Source organism: Mauremys reevesii, linkage group 21, assembly GCF_016161935.1.
Source record: "Mauremys reevesii isolate NIE-2019 linkage group 21, ASM1616193v1, whole genome shotgun sequence".
Classification (NCBI taxonomy): domain Eukaryota; kingdom Metazoa; phylum Chordata; order Testudines; family Geoemydidae; genus Mauremys; species Mauremys reevesii.
This window is the reverse complement of record NC_052643.1, coordinates 16,391,391-16,411,625: the sequence shown is the minus strand read 5'-3', so window position 1 is coordinate 16,411,625 and position 20,235 is coordinate 16,391,391. Positions and strand designations below refer to the sequence as shown.

General features: G+C 45.3%; 1 protein-coding gene across 4 annotated transcripts; it reads left to right on the top strand.

Moving 5' to 3' along the window:
* Positions 1-19,858, top strand: MMP23B (matrix metallopeptidase 23B). 4 transcript variants are annotated; one of them, XM_039509088.1, is made up of 9 exons: positions 1-109; positions 1,293-1,478; positions 4,923-5,049; positions 8,370-8,509; positions 10,489-10,656; positions 15,258-15,422; positions 16,386-16,496; positions 17,636-17,762; positions 19,008-19,858. In XM_039509088.1, the coding sequence occupies exons 2-9, from the start codon at positions 1,397-1,399 to the stop codon at positions 19,180-19,182; spliced, it is 1,095 nt and encodes a 364-aa protein (XP_039365022.1). In that variant the 5' UTR covers positions 1-109; positions 1,293-1,396; the 3' UTR covers positions 19,183-19,858. The 4 variants fall into 4 exon arrangements, with proteins under 4 accessions (XP_039365022.1, XP_039365020.1, XP_039365023.1 ...); XM_039509086.1 differs by having other exon boundaries at positions 92-109; positions 4,919-5,049; XM_039509089.1 differs by lacking the exon at positions 1-109 and adding an exon at positions 982-1,122.
* The last annotated feature ends 377 nt before the right edge of the window (positions 19,859-20,235 follow it).

The following is a 20,235-nucleotide window of genomic DNA, read 5'->3' as shown; positions in this document are numbered from 1 at the left end:
TTTTTGTCACTTTTGTTCCAGGACATTTCAAAACCCCAGAAACTTCATTTTTCACTAAATTCCCAGGAAATGACCAATTCTGCACTGGAAGCACGTGAAATTCTAACCGGTAATAGTTTTGGTTGTGAATGAAGGGATTTTTTGGTCTCAAATGAGATCATTTTTAAAGACACTCACATCAAAGTGCAGAAATCATCCACTTTCTGCGGCTTTCAAATGTCACTTAGGATTTTTTTTTAAATTTTTTTTACACTAGCTGGCAGTGAGCGCTTCCCCTCTTGGGAAAACAGGAGAATTGCACGAAGTCCTGCGTCTCATATGCCTGGCTGTAACCAGATAGCAAAGTGATGTCAGTTCATAGCCGCTTGTTATCAAACACCTAATCCTGAAAGGTGCTGGCCGGAAAGACCAACAAATCACAAGCACGAGATGAGAGAATTTCTGGCTAAGACTTTCAATAGCAACTAGTGATTTTGATTTGGTGTTTAAGGGGAACTGATTGTTCGGGGCTTGCCAAGAACCCTCCCTCTTAAAACCAGACCCTTTGGAGTCCCCAGTCGAGACTCTTGAAATAAATGAAGGCACCCAAAACTGCCACTCCCTTCTGGAACGCTTGAGCTCTGTGTCTCAGTCCCAGATCAGTGATCACTTAACTCCCCAAACCAAAACACAACGGTCCTTTAGGACTCGCCTGCCAATTTCCAATAAGGAGTGAGTTGATGTTTAACTTCATCTGAGCTTTTGTAAACTGACCAAAATCTTCAAAGCAAAAAGGCTCTTGCTGCCTTCAGCCCACAGTTGCATTTTTCATTCTGCTCCTGTCGATGGCCTCTGGCAAATGAGAGCTCTTCTAGCATTAAGCATCCCTCATGAACCGTTCCAAAGGCATGATGCTGGCTTCTGGATTCCTTTTTATTCCCCTCCCCGTTTTTATTACATAAAGCTGACAACTGCAGATTTGTCCTATGCCGACACTCAGCCAGTCAAATGAAGGAGTTCGTGTTCATCCCAGCTTGCTTCACTTTGCTGGTTCCTCCTCCAGCCCTAACTTTCTGCTCAAGTAACATGATACTGCTTGGCAGGGGCTGATAGAATCCCTGGCACATTGGAAAGCAGCTTAATGTAAAGTCTGCTTTAAAAAAAAAAAGGCTTTTTCAAAGGCTGGTGGTGGTTCCTTAGAAATTTTGACTGCAGGGCTCCTTGCAAATGCTCCAGATGCAACTGCGAGCAGGAGGGTTACAAATACAGTCCAGAAATTGATTATTTTCCCCCCTCCCTTTTTTTAATTAAAGGCAGACATGGATCAAATGGAAGGACTTTCTGCAGACAGCAACAAGGGCTTTCTGTCATCTGCAGAGGAGAAGTGTGGGAGATATAAATCCATTGTGGGATTTTTATGCATTTTATACATTTTCCCTCTGGTGGCTTTGCTGGCTACTCTGAAAGATCCAGTGGGAGCTGCAGCTCAGAAACCTCAGGTAGGGATGGGATCAAATTCTCAAATGCTTGGAATGGGATACAGAATATGGGGGGGGGGTGTACTTGTAAACTCAAGGGGTGACCTAAGTCAGCTAGAAATTCCTTTATGGCTGGCTTGTCAACTCCAGTATCTGTTTGTATCTAGTGAGTCCATTTTTGCAAAAGGATCTGAAAGGGAAATGAAGAACCCGAAGATTAGGTTCAGAGGCTGATTCCAGACTTCTGAGGATATGGCAAATGTTTTCTTTGCTATATCCAACCAGTAAATTCTCTAAAACTTGGTGTTTCTGTCCCACAACCTGGCATGTGGAAAAACTCTTCAATTTGGGTCAGAGAGTAAGTACCCTGAGAACCCAGCTGTCTCAGCCCAGTGTGATGTGGCTCATGCATATCCCAGCCTTGTAGCAGCTGAATCAGCAGAGCTCTTTACCGGGAACTCCGCAGACAGGGCTATTGGGAGATCAGAAAGTCCCCAAAGTAGGAGTTAGTGCTGGACCCACAGAACCCATTAGCTGCTGTTGTGATAGATTATTCTGATTCTGGGGCATCCATTAGCAAGATCTTCTGAAGCAAACTGGGATTCATGGGGAACTAAGGCAAAGATGAGGGCCTCCCAGGAGCAGATTTAATTTTGCTGCTTATGTCACATCATGAAAAGTGTCTCTTGCTTCCTCTCCTGTTTGTATGTATCATCAGCTGGCAGTAGTGCTCCAATGCCACTTTGCATCTCTGAAACTGGTTCTAAGCTATCTAGCTGCACTAGAGCGTCGCTAATGGAAATGGAAATCCAGGAATAGGACAGAGATAAACTGGAAAGAACTAAAGTCTGTGCAACTCGAAAAAGCAAATTAGTTTAGACAAATATGGATAAATAGTCTCTGCAATCATTGTAAGAGGGTGGGTGGGTAGTATGAAATCGGTGCATTGGCCGATACACCTTTGTTATCTTTGTGTATCTTGGACTCCATTATAATGAGTAAAGATCGTCCTGAACCAAATGCCTGGATCTGAACACCCTCAAAGACTATGGGTATTTGAAGGCTTAACCCAGGTGGGAATGGGCCCCATCTGTATAATGGGCTGAACTGCAGCCCAGGTCAGACCATTCCCAACAGGTTTTAGTTACCTCCACTGGGCCTGATTCTCCCGTACTCTGTTACGAGGCCAGAGCTGGGGAGGACAAGATGGCTTTAGAACTCCTTTTATCCTGGGTCAGTGCCCAGCCCCTGACGCAAGTCAGAGCAGCTTCAGGGTTGCTTTAATATACACTGCTCTTCCCATGAGCCCTGAGAAACAGACAATAGCATTGTGTCCTCTGGCTGCACATCCCGTTTGCTCTGACACGCAGGGACTGGGATGGAGTCAAGACACCAGCTCTACACCAACTGAGGTGGCCCCCTGTGCAGGGTATTGCCAGGGAGCTGTTTCTACCCATTTTGATGGCTGCCCTACATTGCCAGAGTGGCATAAAAGGGCCGTACTGTAGCTGAGAATGGGCACCACTAAGGCCAGTGGGATTGCTCCTGCCTTATGAAAAGCAGCTAAGGCAAAACGCAGGCACGTAGGACTTGCTTAATTCATTGCCATCGGTGACCTGCTTCGAAATCCTTGGATCAAAGGTGCTGCAGAAGAGCAAAAAGTACCTGATTAGTTGTTATCCCCCAGTCCACCTGCTCTGGTGTCCCATGCCCAGCACTGACCAATCCCTGGGCACCAAGGCAACCTTGAAGTCCTTACATTTAAAGAATTCAGTTGTTTTCAGTTGCTCCCCTGAGAACAGGAATCCATGTCACAAAACTGGGTCAGACCCACAGCTGAGCTGGCATGAGGCCTGTCTCCCCAGTGAAGACAAGTGGTGCTTCCAGGTTAGAGTTAAACCTAAGGTTGGGACGAGGGGGAGAAGCCAGATAACCTGTAGCTGGTGGACCCAGCTGGTGGACACAGAAGAGACTCCGGTTCCCAGCTATGATAGAGTCTCTTGGCCTTTTGAGAAGCAGTGTTAGCTACGGGGGGGGGAGGCAGCGCTGTCTGGTAATTAGAGCACGGGCTGGTAGTCGGCATGCTCGGGTTCTAGCTTGCCACTGCCACTAACTTGTTGTGTGACTTGGGGCTGTTGTTTCACGTCTCTGGGACTCGGCTCCTTCATATGTAAAGTGAAGATAATTCTCGCCTTCTACACAGGCATTAATTAATTAAGCCATGTCTAAGAATTATTAGTCGTATTGCTAATATATTGTATTGTTGTTTTGACATCCTGGGAGCAAAGACATGTAGTAAATATACAGTATATGAATCCTGAGCATAGGAGGCAGTGCTAGTAGAAGGTAGCTTTCAGGGACCTCTGACACCTCATCCTTTCCCCCTCTTTTGGCAGAACTCAGAGCCAGGCTGGCCTCTTGCCTAATCCAATAAAGGCAGGGACAGCAGCAAACTAAAGGGATTGCTTTTAAAGTGTCTCCAGTGCTCCCAGTTTACTTGAAGGGAGTTTCAGGTCCACAATCCAACTTCATAAAGAGCTCCCCTGGCCCAAATGTGAGCCTGTTTGACTCATTCACCCAGTGTTTCATCTCACAGTAGGATGATGCTAGAGAAAGTTGGCAAAATAAAATGAAGTGAGAACTTTCCAGGAACTGCTGCGATCCCTGTGGCCATAGACTCAGGCTTTGACTCATTCTGGGCCACCCAGCACAAGTTAGGGCTGTACAGAGGCAGGTCTGTAACTTACACCACTGATGTAAGGTCCCTTAGAATCCGGAGCAGTGGAACTCTGCTCCCTTCCCTTCCTGCCTGTCCCCTGTCACAAGAACTCCCCCAGCACACACCCTTACACCAGGAACTGGGGGTAGAGTTGGGGGAGCCAGCGTTCCCAGTGGAGTTTCCTGATTAAGAAGAAATTCTCCACTGACTTTCTACTTCATAGTGGCGTTAGCAGACTAGAGAATCCGGACAATAGATGCTGGAGACAGAAATGGCTTATGAGCTCCCATCTAGTTCATCTCCTGCCAGGAGAGGACTCATCTCTATTGGCCATTCCTTGTGCTTTGCACCCTCTGCCTTCTTGCACAGCTACCTCTAGAGCATTCTGAGTAGTCTGTCAATGTAAATCTTGCTGTGTGTTTTCTGTGCTAACGGAGAGGAGACTCCCGCACAGGAATGGATTCCCTAAAACACATTCTCAGCCACAGGCACTGGGAAGGAGTTGGTGGGGGGAAGAGGAGGTTGGTTTTCACCAGATCTCCTCATGGGGGTTACAGTTTAGGAAGATTGCAGCATCATACAGTCAGTGCTTTGCAGTCCTACCAGCAGCATTACGGCTTTGGAAGGGACACCTAGGGGCCCACAAGTAGGTACCAACATACACAAGTGCCCCTAAACGGGCAGGTTTAGGCACGCTGCTCGAGCTGCTCCAACTCCTTTAACCTCCTGTTTGTCTTTCAAGGAAGACGCCGTATTGCCTGGCCTTCAGGGGGTGATTGCCCCAGCCCTCCCACACCTACCCCATACACGGAGAAAACGATACACGCTCACACCAGGGCAGCTGAAATGGGACCACTTCAACCTGACGTACAGGTATGAACACATGTTAACTCTGTGCGTGCCGGGTCTGCAATGTTTGCTTTGTGCCTTCCTGCCTTGGACACTCATGTTTTCCTGCTGTGGATCCTTGTGCTAATTGAACTGCTTGTGAGCAGTGGACAGCTGGGAACAATTAGTTGTCCGGACACACATTAGAGCAGGCTCTATTCATACAAATACTGCTAGGTCTCTCCCACAGGTTGTACAGATCATGCGCAGAGCAGAACTTCTATAAGGAACTAATGCATGGTATGATGCTTGCTAACACCTGCAGAAACCTACAGGTTTCTACTGGATATGGTGCTGATCTAGGATGAATTCTGGGTTGACACACCTACAATTCCCTTTGACTCAATTCTGTGGTCCATTCACCCCTCCAAGGTAAATACATTTGGTCCCAGTTCATTCTGGGTGGGCTCAGCACTGGATGAACTGCTCTCCATGAAGTTGTTTGTAAAATTCTCATTGACTTCAATGGGAGCAGAGATAGTCCAGCACGAAAACCCTCTGTGCTCGTGGCAGAAGTGGAACTTTATCTTTTGGTTTAGATCCTAAAAACCAAGGGCTCATAGGATGGGAGAATTACCTGGCACACTCATAAGAATGGAGGTTCACCTCAATATCTGCGGCCAAATTTCATACCCACAAACGTGACCACCCGGAATGTTGCATGCCAGCTGGCTGCACTGCTCCGTTTCAGAAGTGGCTGTACTTTGGTGGTACTTTGTAGCTGTAAAGGGAGTGAAGATCTGTTTTGGAGGGGATGGAGCAATATACATGTACAATGACGGTATTTTCCTTTGTGAAATAAGCAGGCTGCTTCTACCAATAGCTCAAAGACCAAGTAGCTACAGAACCCAAGGATAATAAGGGACCTAATTCACCACTGGCATAAGCCAGTGCAAGTCCTTGGACTTGGTGATGTTGCAATGGAGAAAATGGCTTTGTGCACGCTGCACAATATGTGTCATATAGACTCCAACAGGAGAGCGCACCTCAAACTTGAGTCAAAACAATGCTCTCTGGAATGGCACAATCCTAAATCTATAGGCCAGTGTGACGAAGTGGGAATGTTCTTAATGTTTCCTCTGAATATTGTGTGGGTGCCTCAGTTTCTGGCCGACCCTCTGTCTCCTGGCAACTAGTGGCCTGGGCCCTTTTCCCCCTGCAAGGGGATGCTAAAGGTGTGGGAGAACAGAGGTCAGGTGATCTCCTGGCCCAGGAAAGGAACTCAGCAGAGAAGGAAGGGCTGGAGGGGGTTTCTGTTGGAAGCTAGTTGGGGACAAGGAGTGAGTACAGACGTGAGTGTCTGGTTCGCTGCCTGCCAGGATGGACCCAGCTGAGGGGTCCTGTTCTCTGTACCTACAAGCTCTGTTTTAGACCATGTTCCTGTCATCGAATAAACCTCTGTTTTACTGGCTGGCTAAGAGTCACGTCTGACTGTGAAGTGGGGGTGTAGGACCCTCTGGCTTCCCCAGGACCCCGCCTGGGCAGACTCGCTGTGGGAAGCACACGGAGGGGCAGAGGATGCTGAATGTTCCAAGATCAGACCCAGGAAGGTGGAAGCTGTGAGAGCTTCTTGCCCTGAAGACAGTCTGCTCCAAGGGAGAGGAGGCTCCCCAAAGTCCTGACGAGCTTTGTGGGGAGCAGTTCCAGAGCATCGCCCAGGGACTCTGTGACAGCCAGCTCCTGCCGATGTGAGCTGGCATAGCTCCAAAGTCATGCAGAATGACACCACCTGAGGATCTAGCCCTTTCTTATTACTTTCTGGCCACACTGCAATAACTGTAATTGTGAAGTGTTCAGCCCTTAAGCAAAACACTGCCTGAAATCACCAGTGGATGAATAGCTTCTGGTCTGCCAATGCTGTGCCCATCAAGCAAGCGCAGTGCAGTGAGTGTGCCTGGGGAATCCCTCCGGAGCCAGCTGAGGCCTGGCAGGTGTGACCATGCCGTTCTGGTGAACCTCAGGCAGCAGGCCAGGGGTCCGGATGTGGTTTGTACCTCAGCCTTGGCAGGAGTCCTCAGGTCTTGCTGAAGAAAGGCCCCTTGTTAAAATCCTTGCTGAGAGGGGAGGGCGCCCTTCTGGGAACTCCTGAGACAGTTAAAAGTGTATTCAGTGTAATATGTGGTGACAACCACCCCTTTATAAATCACCCCCCATCTGGCCAGTCCTTTACAGCAAGCCTTCTCTGAAGTGATTTTCCAAGGCAGCAGCTGCTAAGCAGACCCAAGTCTAACCAGATTAGTCTCGGAGATCTGAAAGTGGCCTCTGGCAGCAGGGAATGCCTGTTGCAGCCTCCGCTCTGCATTAGGAGGAGGGTTGTTTTGGGGCAGGGAGGGTCTTGCTCCAGCTGGGAGGCTTCCCAGACCAGGACTGAAATGGATGGGAAAGTCTCTAAACCAACAAACAAGAAAGGAAGGAGGATCCAGTTATATTTGCATTGAGTTTGCTGTAGGGAGGGGGGGGGGGGTTCTAGCTGCCTGTAGCTCTCACCTGCACAGGAATGGGAGTTCCTGAGGCACTTAAAAAGGGATCGAGTGGGCATTTCGGTGTGAGCAGCAGGCACAGACTGCCACTCCCTGCTCAGTCTAGCAGTGCCACTGCCTGGATTCCCTGGGTAGCAGTTCCATCTCGCTCCTTCAGCCACACAGATGTCTCATTGCAACTTGTCCTCCTGTTCCCCTTCTCCCCAGCACGCACTGAACCATCCCGGTCAGCACTAGGTCAAATCCCCCTAGCAGCCATTGTGGGGTCCTTTTCCTCACAGCCTGGCTCTTGGGGTCACAGACTGTCCCAGGTGCACATTATCATTGTCACAGTGTCCAGTCAGTGGTGGTGAGCTGCTGGCCAGTGGAATAGTCCTTCCAAATGGACAGGGAGGTCTGCCTGCCACCAGCCCAGACAAATAACCAGGGATGCTGCAGAACAGCACAAACGCCCCTGCTCCATTCAGCCCCTGAGCAGAGCAGTGGAAAGCCAGAGCCTGCTATAGCACGGGCAAGAATTAACAGCCATTACCTTGTTGCCTCCACGTTGCCCACGAGCATTGTGGTATCTCCTCATTGCACAGATTAAAGAGTTTATCACCCTAATTAAATTATCTGCTATTCTGCAAATAGGGCCTGCTCTGAACCCATAAAGTCAATGGAAAGGTTCTCACTGATTGCAATGGGCTTTGGACTAGACCCATAGTCTAGTGCAGTGAAACTCTTTAAGATGGGAACCTTTCCAGGTGAGCAGAACTGGAACCTTCAGTTGATGCAGGAGGATAGTCTGGGATCTGTCTAAAGCCAGTCTGTCTCTCCCTGCAGAATCGTGTCCTTCCCGAGAAACCTCATTAATGAGAGTGTCACACGGAAGGGGTTGGCAGCTGCTTTCCGAATGTGGAGCAACGTTTCACCATTCAACTTCAAGGAGGTGCCACCCAACTCGGCTAGTGACCTGAAAATAGGTAGGTCTGCAAAGACCCTGGGGACCTGCGCTAAGGAGAGAGTGGGCTCTGGCACTAGGGGATGTTCTGTGGAGCATTTAGTTGCAGAACTTTTCAGGTGAGACCCAGGAGTCCTGCAACTGGAATGCTCCTCCCCACAGCACAGGCTGGGCCACACCCTCTGGCTGGTATTGGTGATGCAGCCCCAGACCTTTGATGCACCTGCCTTCCCTCTGGGAGGAATCTAATTCGTGTATTCGGCAAGGGAAGGGGCTATAGTATGTATCATGACCCTAGTGCCTGCTATCCAGGAAGCTCAGAGAGTGAAATCTCCCAACACCCCCAGGAAGCAGGATTATCCCCGTTTCACAGATGGGGAAGTGCAGAGAAGTAAAGTGACTCACCCAAAGTCACAGTGAGTCTGTGGTGGAGTCCAGAATAGAGCACAGTTCTCCTGGATCCTAGTCTGGTGCGCTGACTGGTAGCCATGATGCCTCCTGGTATTTTATTTATAGAGAAATCCTAGTGGCACTCCACATGCCCTAGACAGAAGAACACCTCAGCAGTACTCTCCCTACAGTTCAGCCTGCTTCTTCTTCCTCATGCAGAGCAAGGTCTACCTGTATATTTATGTCACACTCGTCCCTATGGTATCTGAGCTGCTCTTACAGGTACAAACACACTAACTGAACAGGAAGTTCAATAGTTTCTCCTTCTCTGGGCTAGCAGTGGTGCCTAGTGGATAGAACACTGGACTGGGACTCAGGTGACCTGGGCTCTATTCCCAGCTTTCCCACTGGCCTGCTGGTGCCCTGGGACAAGTCACTTCACTTCTCTGTGCCCCAGATTTGCCATCTGTAAAGTGGGGATAATGATGCCTCCTTTGTAAAGTGCCTTGAGATCTCCAGATGAAAAGTACTGTTCAAGAGCTAACTATTAATATTATTATTCTCTCTCCCCACATGTACTCCAGACCATTCTTTAAATCCTATTAGTTATTCCTTAATTCTGGTTCCTTTCTCACCATCCACAGTACAATCCCTTGCAAGACCAGGCCTCAGCTTCAAGCTCAAGGATTCCGCTCCCCCTTCCTTGTTTATCTCCACAGATCTTACTGAGCCATTTCCCTTTGTTCCTTCTCAGCTGCTCTGCAGGTTCACTGGGTGCCTTTCTGAAGCTCTCAGCCCTGGGCAATCACAATGCAGTTTTTAATCCTGGATCATCTGGTTAGTTTCACATTCTAGATGTAAATTCCTTTCAGGATTTATGGCCTATGAGAGACATGATCATTCTTTCCTGTGCAGACTGTGGTGTCTTCAGGATTTCCAGCGAAGTTTCCATTGTTTCGCAACATATTTCTTGCTCTGCTATTGCGTGACACCACCTGAGAGCAGATGATCCACCTCCCTGGGGGCCTTGCCTAACAGAGAGCGAAATGCTGCCACGTAGGAGCTCCACAGAGCCCCATTCCAGGCACCTATTAAGGACTGCATGACATGTAATTAGAGCGCAGGCCTGAGAGCCAGGTTCTGCATGGTGGCCTGGAGCAAGTCACTTAACCTCGATATGTCTCTGTTAAATCCAGATTTAAAAGGGGATAACACTTATCTGCCTCCCAGAGGCATTTGTAAAGAACTTTGGATGGACATTGGTTGCAGGCAAGTGGTTATAACTAAATAAACCTTTTAGAAGAAGTAGCAGCTCAGCAAAGGCGTTTTTATGGCGTGGGCACTACTGTAAAGACTTGGTCCCTGCCTGAGGAGCTTTGTATCACTTTAGACGATAATACCTCGCCCTTCTAGTGCGTATTTCATCTATAGAGTTGGGCCTGGTTTGTATTATTCAACCCTCATTTCTAACTATCTCTTTAAGTTTGATTTTCCTTCTGTGCATCTGTGGGATGGAAAACGAATATGTCCCCGAGACACTCTCCTCTTTGTTCAGTCCATGCATGTGTGAAGTACACTGACGAGTCTCACTTTATGTATTCTCTTTCACAGGCTTCTATTCCATAAACCATACTGATTGCCTGGAGTCACTCATCCATCATTGTTTTGATGGGACGACAGGGGAGCTTGCCCATGCTTTCTTCCCGAAAAATGGGGAAATCCATTTTGATGACCATGAATATTGGATATTGGGAAACACTCGGTTCAGCTGGAAAAAGGGTATGTAACTTGTCTCTGAGGAGATCTACTTCTCCCAAGGGATTGATTGCATTTTCCCACAATGATGATGCTCACTCTTATTAAAATCCTGAAAGGTTCACAAGACACAAATGCCAATGGAGTAGGTTGTTAGGGAGAGACCCATGTTGCAAAGTCTGGTTCCAGACTGAAATATCCCCAGCACTCAGAGGGATTTTGAACCTCTTTAGTTGTTATGGCGGCACAGTATCAGTGTCATAAATAAGTCTGCAGGTGTCGTTATTTTCTAGATAGATATTACCTTTGATGGACCAACGTGGCACATGCTACTGACTTATAAAAGGTGTTTCACCCCATCAGTTCAAGCCTTTAGATGCTTCCAACCATGATCCATTTTCCTCTGTGTGTGTGTGGAAGGGGGTGATGAACCTGTGGCTAGATAGATTGCTTTGATATCCATTGTCTCTGCAGGAGAGGCTTTAATGACTTCATGAGGCTGTGATGGAATGGAATCTATAACTTTGTTTATCAGGGGTTTACTGCTGTAGAGGCCAATATCCACCCACCTCCAGCAGCTTGAGTAGAACTCCTTGTGTAAGGTGAGCAAGATTTGTCTTAGGTCAGAGTTCTCAAACGGGGAGTCGTGACCCCTCAGGGGGTCATGAGGTTATTACATGGGGGATCATGAGCTGTCAGCCTCCACCCCGAGCCCCGCTTTGCCTCCAGCATTTATAATGGTGCTAAATACATTAAAAAGTGTTTTTAATTGATAAGGGGAGGCTGCACTCAGAGGCTTGCTATGTGACAGGGGTCACCAGTACAAAAGTTTGAGAACCCTGGCCTTAGGTCTTTTATTTAGGTGCAGATTTTCTCACTGTTTAACTGATACTGGGAGAGTCAAAAGGAAAGTTTGGTGTGATTCTTTGTGGCTATTGGTACTGCTGTCGTGTGACTGAACTCCAGCCATGGAATATTCCCCTTTTGGTGGCAGTTCCAGCACTTTCTGAGTAATTCAGTGGGCTCCAACCACATTGTAAATAATCAGGACTGGCTTCAGTCCAAGCAGCTGTGCTATCTCTGGGGAGGGCCACGTTACGTTTGATTTCTTGGCAGGGTTGTTCACATTTTTGTTGTCCTCTGTAACCAGCTTTCCTGCGTACATAGTCATTTTCAAGCTTGTGGCTACCTAAAGATATCTTGGTTACTTTTTTTTTAAGTCTAAAGTAACATTAAATTACAAGCAGATGGTCCCTGACCAATCAGCAAACTCATTTCATAAGGCAAATGTTCTATTTCTTTGAAGTTAAGTTTTTCGTTTGTTACTAAAAAAGCAGGGTAGGAGAAGCTTTAGAAATGTATCCTGTGTTCCTGTTTTTTATCATTTTAGCAGAGGGTCTTTTATCTCTTTTGTGTGTGCGTGAGAACACATGTTCTGTAAGTGTATGTAATATTACGTATATTATGTATACAACATCTGTGCATGTGTATGTATGCTAAGATGTTTTTAAGTGACTGGTGCTTTTGGGTTTCCAACTTGAGACATCTTAGAGGGACTTGACTTTTCAGAGAGCAATGCTCTATTCTTCCTGAAAATCAGGCTCATTATAGTACTTCAAATTAGGCACCCAAAATCTCTAGTTGCTTTAAAAAATATTGACATTTTATTTACACACACACACACACACTCTCTCTCTCCCCCCCCAATTCACAAAAAAGATCATAACATGACCAAACAGTTGACATGTAAGTGAAAGATTGCGAACACCAAGGATGGAGAGGAATTACTTATGGCTTAGCTATATGGGGCCACTTGGGGAAGAGGGTACATCTGCACTACAGAGACTATACTGGCATAGCCCCATAGTGTAGACACTGACAGAAGGGGGTTTTCTGTTGGTGTAGGAACACCATGTTCCTGAACAAAAAGCTGAACTTTTAAGTCAACATAGCTACGGCTATAAGGCATATGGAAAAATTCAGAGCCCTGACCAAGGTGCTATGCCAGTGTAGCTGCATCTACACTGGGGGTTCTTTGATGAAAGAAGGCTTTTTTCAACGTAGCTACTGTCGATCAGTGTGGGCTGTCTCTACAGTATTGGGTTATGCCAGCATAGCTATGGTTGATAGTCTCCATAGTGTAGATGTACTCAATGTCAGCTGTGTCGATGAAAGCCTTATTCCATTGTCATAGCTGTGTGGCTTTTTCACACCCCTGACAAATGTAGCTATGCCAATATAACTCTACAGTAGGGGTCGGCAACCTTTCAGAAGTGCTGTGCCAAGTCTTCATTTATTCACTCTAATTTAAGGTTTCGCGTGCCAGTAATACATTTTAACGTTTTTAGAAGGTCTCTTTCTATAATATATAACAAAACTATTGGTGTATGTAAATAAGGTTTTTTAAATGTTTAAGAAGCTTCATTTAAAATTAAATTAAAATGCAGAGCCCCTCAGACCGGTGGCCAGAACCCGGGCAGTGTGAGTGCCACTGAAAATCAGCTCGTGTGCCGTAGGTTGCCTACCCCTGCTCTACAGGGTAGACAAGGCCTTAATTTAGCATTAGCTTCTCAAGTGGATTAGTTAAACCACATTAAAACCCCATAAGTATGCTCTCATTCAGAATTAAAGCGACCTTAGTTTGGTTTGGTTTAGTTCACTTTGAAATTAAGACCACTTTAATTCTGAATGTGTGTGTCCACACAGATTAGATATGGTTTAACTAATCCACTTTAAATTTACAGTGTTTTAGTTAATTCAGATCAATTTTTCCCAGTGTAGACGAGCCCTTAGTGCATTACAGCTAGAAGTAATGGGATACAATTAAGAGAGGGAAAATACCCTGCTGGTGAGAGTTACTGGGCTAGAATAATCGCCCAGGGGAAGTGGTGGAAGCACTTGCAACATGTTTTATAGTTAAACTGGATAAAGCCCTAGAAATAGTTCTGCAGTGATTGGGGTGGGGGGAAGACAAGGGATGGCTTGCACAGCTGTGCATAAGGCCAGCCCAGACCTTTACACCAGCTAATTCCCACTTACGCCTACAGCAGCCACACAACATCAGAGTGCTTAGCCAGTGTGAAATGGGAGGGTCTGGCTGAAAATTGGGTAGTTTTGGACCACTTTTGAAGGTGGAAGTCAGACTGAGTGCAGCAGCAGCATGAGATTCTCCTAACTCCCTGCCAATATCTGCTCTGTTCTGGAGAGAGGGATATACCTATCTCATAGAACTGGAAGGGACCCCGAAAGGTCATCAAGTCCAGTCCTCTGCCTTCACTAGCAGGACCAAGTACTGATTTTGCCCTAGATCCCTAAGTGGCTTAATGACTGAACTCACAACCCTGGGTTTAGCCGGCCAATGCTCAAACCACTGAGCTATCCCTCCCCCCAGAGAGTTCAGTCTCTGCGGTCAGCCTGGGTAATATTTTTTTTTTTAATGTGGACACTTGTCCAGTGGCTTACAGCTCATTAGTCACTGTGCATCTGAACTGTTGCCTTCAATGAAAAGACTCTATATCCTACTGCTAAAGTAAGGTGGGAATTAAATGATGCATAGGGTCTGGTGCTGGCCCTCTGCACAGGGGTGAATTTTACCCCTGATCCTAACTCCATTGATTTCAGTAGAGATGCTTCTGATTTGCAGTGGTTTGAATGAAAGGAGATCCAGTCCCTGTAACTGCTTGTCTCCAAAACAGTGATGACAATACTGATGATGCTGCAAGTCTGACTTCACTAATGTTTGTAAAGCACATGGTTCTCCTCAGACACACGATTCTTCAGAAGGGCTGAACTATCTGGGTGCACAGATGCAAATTAACATCACAATAGACAGGGATGAAAGATTCTCTCATCCACCATCCAAAGGTGCCTTGAGAAACAGCCAACAAACAAAGGTAAACAAGCATTTCTAGAGGCCCCCATTTAATGCATTAAGCAAATTTGCAAGATGCCATCTTTCTCTGAGAGCTGCTCTAGTTCAACCACAAATTGACTTGATGCAGAAATTGTTGGGTGAGATTCTCTGGCCTGTCTTATGGGTAAATGATTATAATCATCCTTCTGGTAAAATCTATCTGTCCCTGCTACTAACAGTCTCCAAGTTACTACCAAGAAGTTGCAGTTCAATTCTACATCTTAAGGGGATGCTAAGGTCAGTACAACAAAAATGTAACCTGCCTTGTAGGAGTTTTATCCCCACGTGTATGGAGAACAATCAAAACAGTGTGCTTTATACATGGGTAAATGGCTAATGGTTTCATCTCTAAATGATCATGTCCTAGTTAGAGCATGATGCTGTGGGAATAACATGGGAGAATGTTGCCAGGAACACATCGGCCTGGTCATGCTGGGGTTTTGTCCTGATTTCAGCCACAAATGTAGCAGCTCTAATGTAAACTGTTTGCACAGTGCATGAAACCAGGGTAAGAGCTGCTGGTGCAGATATCCACTGCTGATGCACCGGAGATGGAATTGGGGCAAATCCGCAGGGTAGATAAAACAATTCCTAACTGTCAGAACAAAGTCTGAAATGGTGTCCTGACTGAGCTGAATCCACTGTTATACTTTAAGGTTAGTGAACAGAACCATGCTGTGTAACTTCTGTTGCTGTTCTTTTCCTCTCTCAGGTGTTTGGCTTACAGACCTGGTACACGTAGCAGCTCATGAAATTGGACATGCCCTGGGACTCATGCACTCCCTGAACTCTAATGCCTTGATGCACATCAATGCCACTTTAACTGGGAAAAAGACCATCTCCCAGGATGACATCTGGGGGATTCACAGACTCTACGGTGAGAGGAGAGGAAAGGGTTTGTTTCTTGTAGCTGTTAGTGTAAAGAACACCAGCCTAAAGGCCTGCTCCTGAGCAGCACTGATTTCCTGACACCTATCATGGCTTCAATGGGAGTTGCTGGGTGCTCTGCACTTGACCAGATTGGGCTCTGATTTCACAAGCAAAGAGTTTTTGGCAGCAAGTTGACTTCTTATGCTACCCCAACAGGTCAGAGGGAGTCTAGGTAAGGCAGAAGTGAGTATGTCCTGACATGTGTTAGTAAATTTCATGCTGAAGCTAATGGGAGGGGGTGGAGGAAATGTTCCACTCCCCTCACATCTGCAAAAATACCGTGCTTATGATGGATACGAGATTGACAGGCCTGAAACCTAAAGTCTTGTTCCTTCAATGTATGGATCAGGAGCTGTGGTTTGCACTGCCACTTGCACATTTGCTAAATTTAGAGCTTCGCAGGGGGGAAGGCAGAAAATGAGACTAAGGCATATTTACAGAGTGGGAAGGCAATATGACCAGAGCAAGACCTACCCACAAACCAAACTGGGGTGCAGCAGGAGAGTTAGCTTAACTTGGGCACCAGTATTTATCAAGACATTGCTCAAAATGAGATTGCAGTGCACAGCTGTCTGTGCCAGACTGGCACGTTGTCTACTGCCATTAAGGAATAGTGAGTCAGAGCCAAAGCTGATGTCACAGCTCCATTGAAGTCAATGGGATCAGACTTTCAGCTGGGGCAAATTCACAGTTCCACTGACAGTCCAGCCTAGTTCATTCACTTCATGTCGGTTGTTAATTAATGTAAATACAGCAAAGCGCATACTTCCTATGTTATTTTAGGCTGATTCCCACCTCTGGCAAATCAAACTTGCGCGATGTGATCCAATGTCATTTTATTGCACATCACTTTCTTTCACATTCAGAACTGGCACTTGTCCTTTTAATACTCTGTCTCCTTTCATTGCAGGCTGCACAGACAGACTATTCGTATGTCCATCATGGGCTCGGAAAGGTTTCTGTGAGACTCGTAGGAAGTGGATGAAAAAGCACTGTCCATCCAGCTGTGACTTCTGCTACGGTATCAGCTCCTCTTCTGGGGTTAAGGGTCATAAGAGTTGATAGAGTGACAATGTTAAATTGTGTGATCTATCTGAATGTTAGTGACAAATGACAAGACTCTTCCAGACCAAAGAATTCAGCAATGAGTGATGCCCCTAACACCCTTGCTTTGCCTATTGCATTTCAGCCACAGGATGTGGACATTAAGACACCAGGGAATGTTTTCTAGAGTATGGAAAAGTCTGCTGTCCTGGTTAGTGTTCCTCCTCTCTGATCTAACATTCCAATGCCCTGAGAGGCTGTGAAAATATAATTGTTTCATGTGCCTTGTACTGCTTCCCTCCCCTATCAGATCCTCTTGAGGGAGATACCTCTGGATTTTGTCATGTAAGTTATGCCTCAGCTCCTGAGGGCAATGTGGTAGGAGGTGGGAAAGTTGTGAGCTAAAGCCGGTTGGTCTAACTTATACTGTCTGCATCAGCTCTGCACTTGTCCCTCTATATCTAACCCATCCCTTTGGAAATCTGCAACCTGGTAGTTGCTTTGTTAAACAAATTTCAGTCTCTCTCAGATAAGATAGGGGAATAGAGAGGAAAAAAGTGGGTCATTGGCATTAATGCTGGAATTGCATATTGGGTGTCAATCATGCCTGTTAACAGGCATTGCTGCTTTAGTGTGCCTGCTACAATGCAGTAGGAATATATTTGTGAGCCTGGACTAAAGGAAAGAGGGCACTTTAGTCTGAAGGGAAGTACACAACCCATGTGTCTTAAAATATAAGCACTGTCATTGAAATGCTGTTCTATGTAAACATTCTCGTGTGAATCCAGGACCTAGGATTTTAAATCTTCCTCTTCTCCTCCCCCCCCATCATCATGAGACTTGCACTAAAATCACAAGTGTTGGCAAGACTGAAGCCTGCCAATGTCATCTTGTGCCATGTAAATGCACTGAGAGGATGTTATCTGCATATAGAAATGATAAAGTAATGTCTTTCCAATACTAGCTTATTTAGGAGGAAGCTTTGAAGAACTACTATACAGAAAAGGAAATCTAAAAGTCAGTGTGGTTCCTCACAAATACTGTTATCTTCAGCAATGTTTTGCAATGGGATAAAGTGACTTGACTATTTTTTTCCTCCTTCCTTCTGGTGGACAGAATTCCCTTTTCCAACCATAGCGCCAACTCCTCCTCCACTCAGGACGAAAACCAAGATCGTTCCTGAAGGCAGAAATGTCACCTTTCGCTGTGGACAGAAGATTATTCATAAAAAAGGCAAAGTTTAGTAAGTGCTCTTCCCCTGTTCCAATCGTTTGAGACACGGCATTTTACAGACAAAACGACATCTAGAAATAATGTTCTGAGATGGGTTTTTTCTTTGAATAAGAAGTGATTTCACTGGAATAAACAGTGTTCAGAACACTTTTTTCCTTATGGAAGTGACACTACTGGGACCCATGGACTTAAGGCTTCTCTTTATAGCCATTAAAACTACAATGTATCATTTATTATTAGTATTGTAGTAGTGTTTAGGAGATGCTGCTATGCAGAACAAAAACACAATCCCTCACAATTTAAGTATAAGACATGAGAAAACAGGTGGAGACAAACAGAGCACAAGAAACAATGGAGAATTTAACCCCCCTGGGATGCTTTACTGCTGATTATGAGAATGCAATACTTAGTGTTGCACATGGGTATTGTTGGTTTTAAATATCCCAGAGTCTGACACTTTCACCATAGCTTATTTATCTGATTGTACTTCACTTAAATAGTAGTAATGAGTCTAATAACTCTCACCCCTAGGGAAATTTTCTGGTCTATGTTACACTAGAGGTTACAGTAAATCATCATCTTGGTCTGTTCTGGCCTTAAATTGATGAATCTATAAAATTAATACTTCTCTCAACCTATTGTGGCAAGTAAAGACTAGAAGGGAAAAAAGTCTTTTTTTTCAGCTTGGGTACAATGTGTATGACAGAGCTGTGTCTAGTCATTTTCACTGTTGTCTGCGTCTTTCACCTGACAGCTAGAGTGTGAGCATTTTTTTTTAAACATAGTAAAATCACAAATACTGCCAGGACTCAAACAGGGTCCTACTTATAACTCATTTTTAAAACTAACTAGGGCTAAAATTTTCAAATGTATTTAAAGATAGGCACGGAGCAGTTTAGATGCCTAAATTCCACTGATTTCAATGGGAATCAGGTAACTAACCTGCTTGGATGCTTTTGAAAATCTGGCCTTATCACTGGAAACTCAAGCAACAGTTGAGCAGTGGTTTGGAGAAGGTCAGGGGCACCCAATTAGCCTGCCTAGTGATTTCAGTGGGAGTTAGGTGTCTTCTGGTGGCAGTTTCAGACATGCCTAAGTCCCTAGGGAGGTAGAAGCTTTTGAAGTTTAATCTACATTTCAAGTTGGTCTTGTCTGTGCTATGATACAACCCCAAAACAAATTATTACTGACAAGCCCCTTTAATGCACTTTGATCTATGCTATGTGATTAATTTTCCCCATTTTTCTTATGACAGCTGGTATAAAGATAAGGAGCTTCTGGAATACTCATATCCTGGTTACTTAGCCTTAAATGATGACCACATGAGCATTATTGCCAATGCAATTAATGAAGGAACCTATACCTGCATTGTGAAGAAAAGACAAAGAATCCTGACTACCTATTCCTGGAGGATTAGGGTTAGGCACTAACAAGGGTCTTGAATGAGGACTTCAGTTACTGCTAGTTATGTTTGACAAAAACCCAACCTCTTCAGCATTTTATGTTTAACCTCCAGCAGAGCAGCCACCACAGATATCAGCTGCTACCAATGGTTGGGCAAGAAACTTGGACACTGGGACCTGATCATTGGAAAAAATTCTCCTCCAAGAGTTTACTATTAATGAATTTATCAAGCACATGCTGCTGCAAGAGAAAAAAATCTTGAAGCCAAGATGACCCAGGTAATTGTAGATCATTTAAAAACTAACCAATCCTTCACTGGATTAATGAAACCTGGATTTAGATTAAAAAAAGCACTGGTTAATGTTCCAGAGTTTGTCAAGCATTTCTTTGTATTTAAATAACTTTCTAAAATGCCAATATATAGCATTAGAGGGGCTTGAAACAAAAGACTGATGCCTGGCTGTATTCTCCAAGGAGTGGGGGGGTCCTAACTCCTGAATGAGCTTTTTCCAGAAACTCATTTTTATAGGGGAAATTTCTCTGATTCCAAATGTTGCATTCCCTGACTATTTTAGTTATATATCTCCCCCCTATACATTTTTCTGTGGTTTGCTTTTATCACAATGTGTTGTTTACCTCTGTCTGTAGCCTCCAAGCCTTTGTTAGATAACAAGTTACCAATAAATCACTAAAATAATTATGGAAATGCTTTTGTTTCTTGAATCAAGTAAACATCTGAGTAATGGGACAACCCCCCCCCAGGACAAAAATGATTACTTTGCAGTGATGTATGCATTAAAACAGTAGTTGAGCTGAACTTAATAACCTATTACTGTAAATATAGGTGTTCAATACGTAAACTAGAGGACAGAGCCTTAGCCAGTTTAAATTTGACAGAGCTCTATTTGCAGTGGAGCAAGTTGCTTTACCCCAGTCAAGGGTGTGGGCCCTGTTCATCTTTGTACCACATTCCTTCCCCCACCAATATATAGGAACTATTTCTTATACTACTGCACTTCCATTGTACAGCTGGCTTAGAATGGAGTGTTCCCTGCTTGCAACCTACCTTCTTTCAGAGG

Excerpts from the sequence above, each read along its gene's own strand:
- MMP23B (XM_039509086.1), top strand. The coding sequence starts at position 1,299 with ATGGATCAAATGGAAGGACTTTCTGCAGACAGCAACAAGGGCTTTCTG. Across the intron at positions 5,050-8,369 it reads CACTTCAACCTGACGTACAG|AATCGTGTCCTTCCCGAGAA; the intron begins GTATGAACACAT and ends CTCTCCCTGCAG. Across the intron at positions 16,497-17,635 it reads CAGCTGTGACTTCTGCTACG|AATTCCCTTTTCCAACCATA; the intron begins GTATCAGCTCCT and ends TCTGGTGGACAG.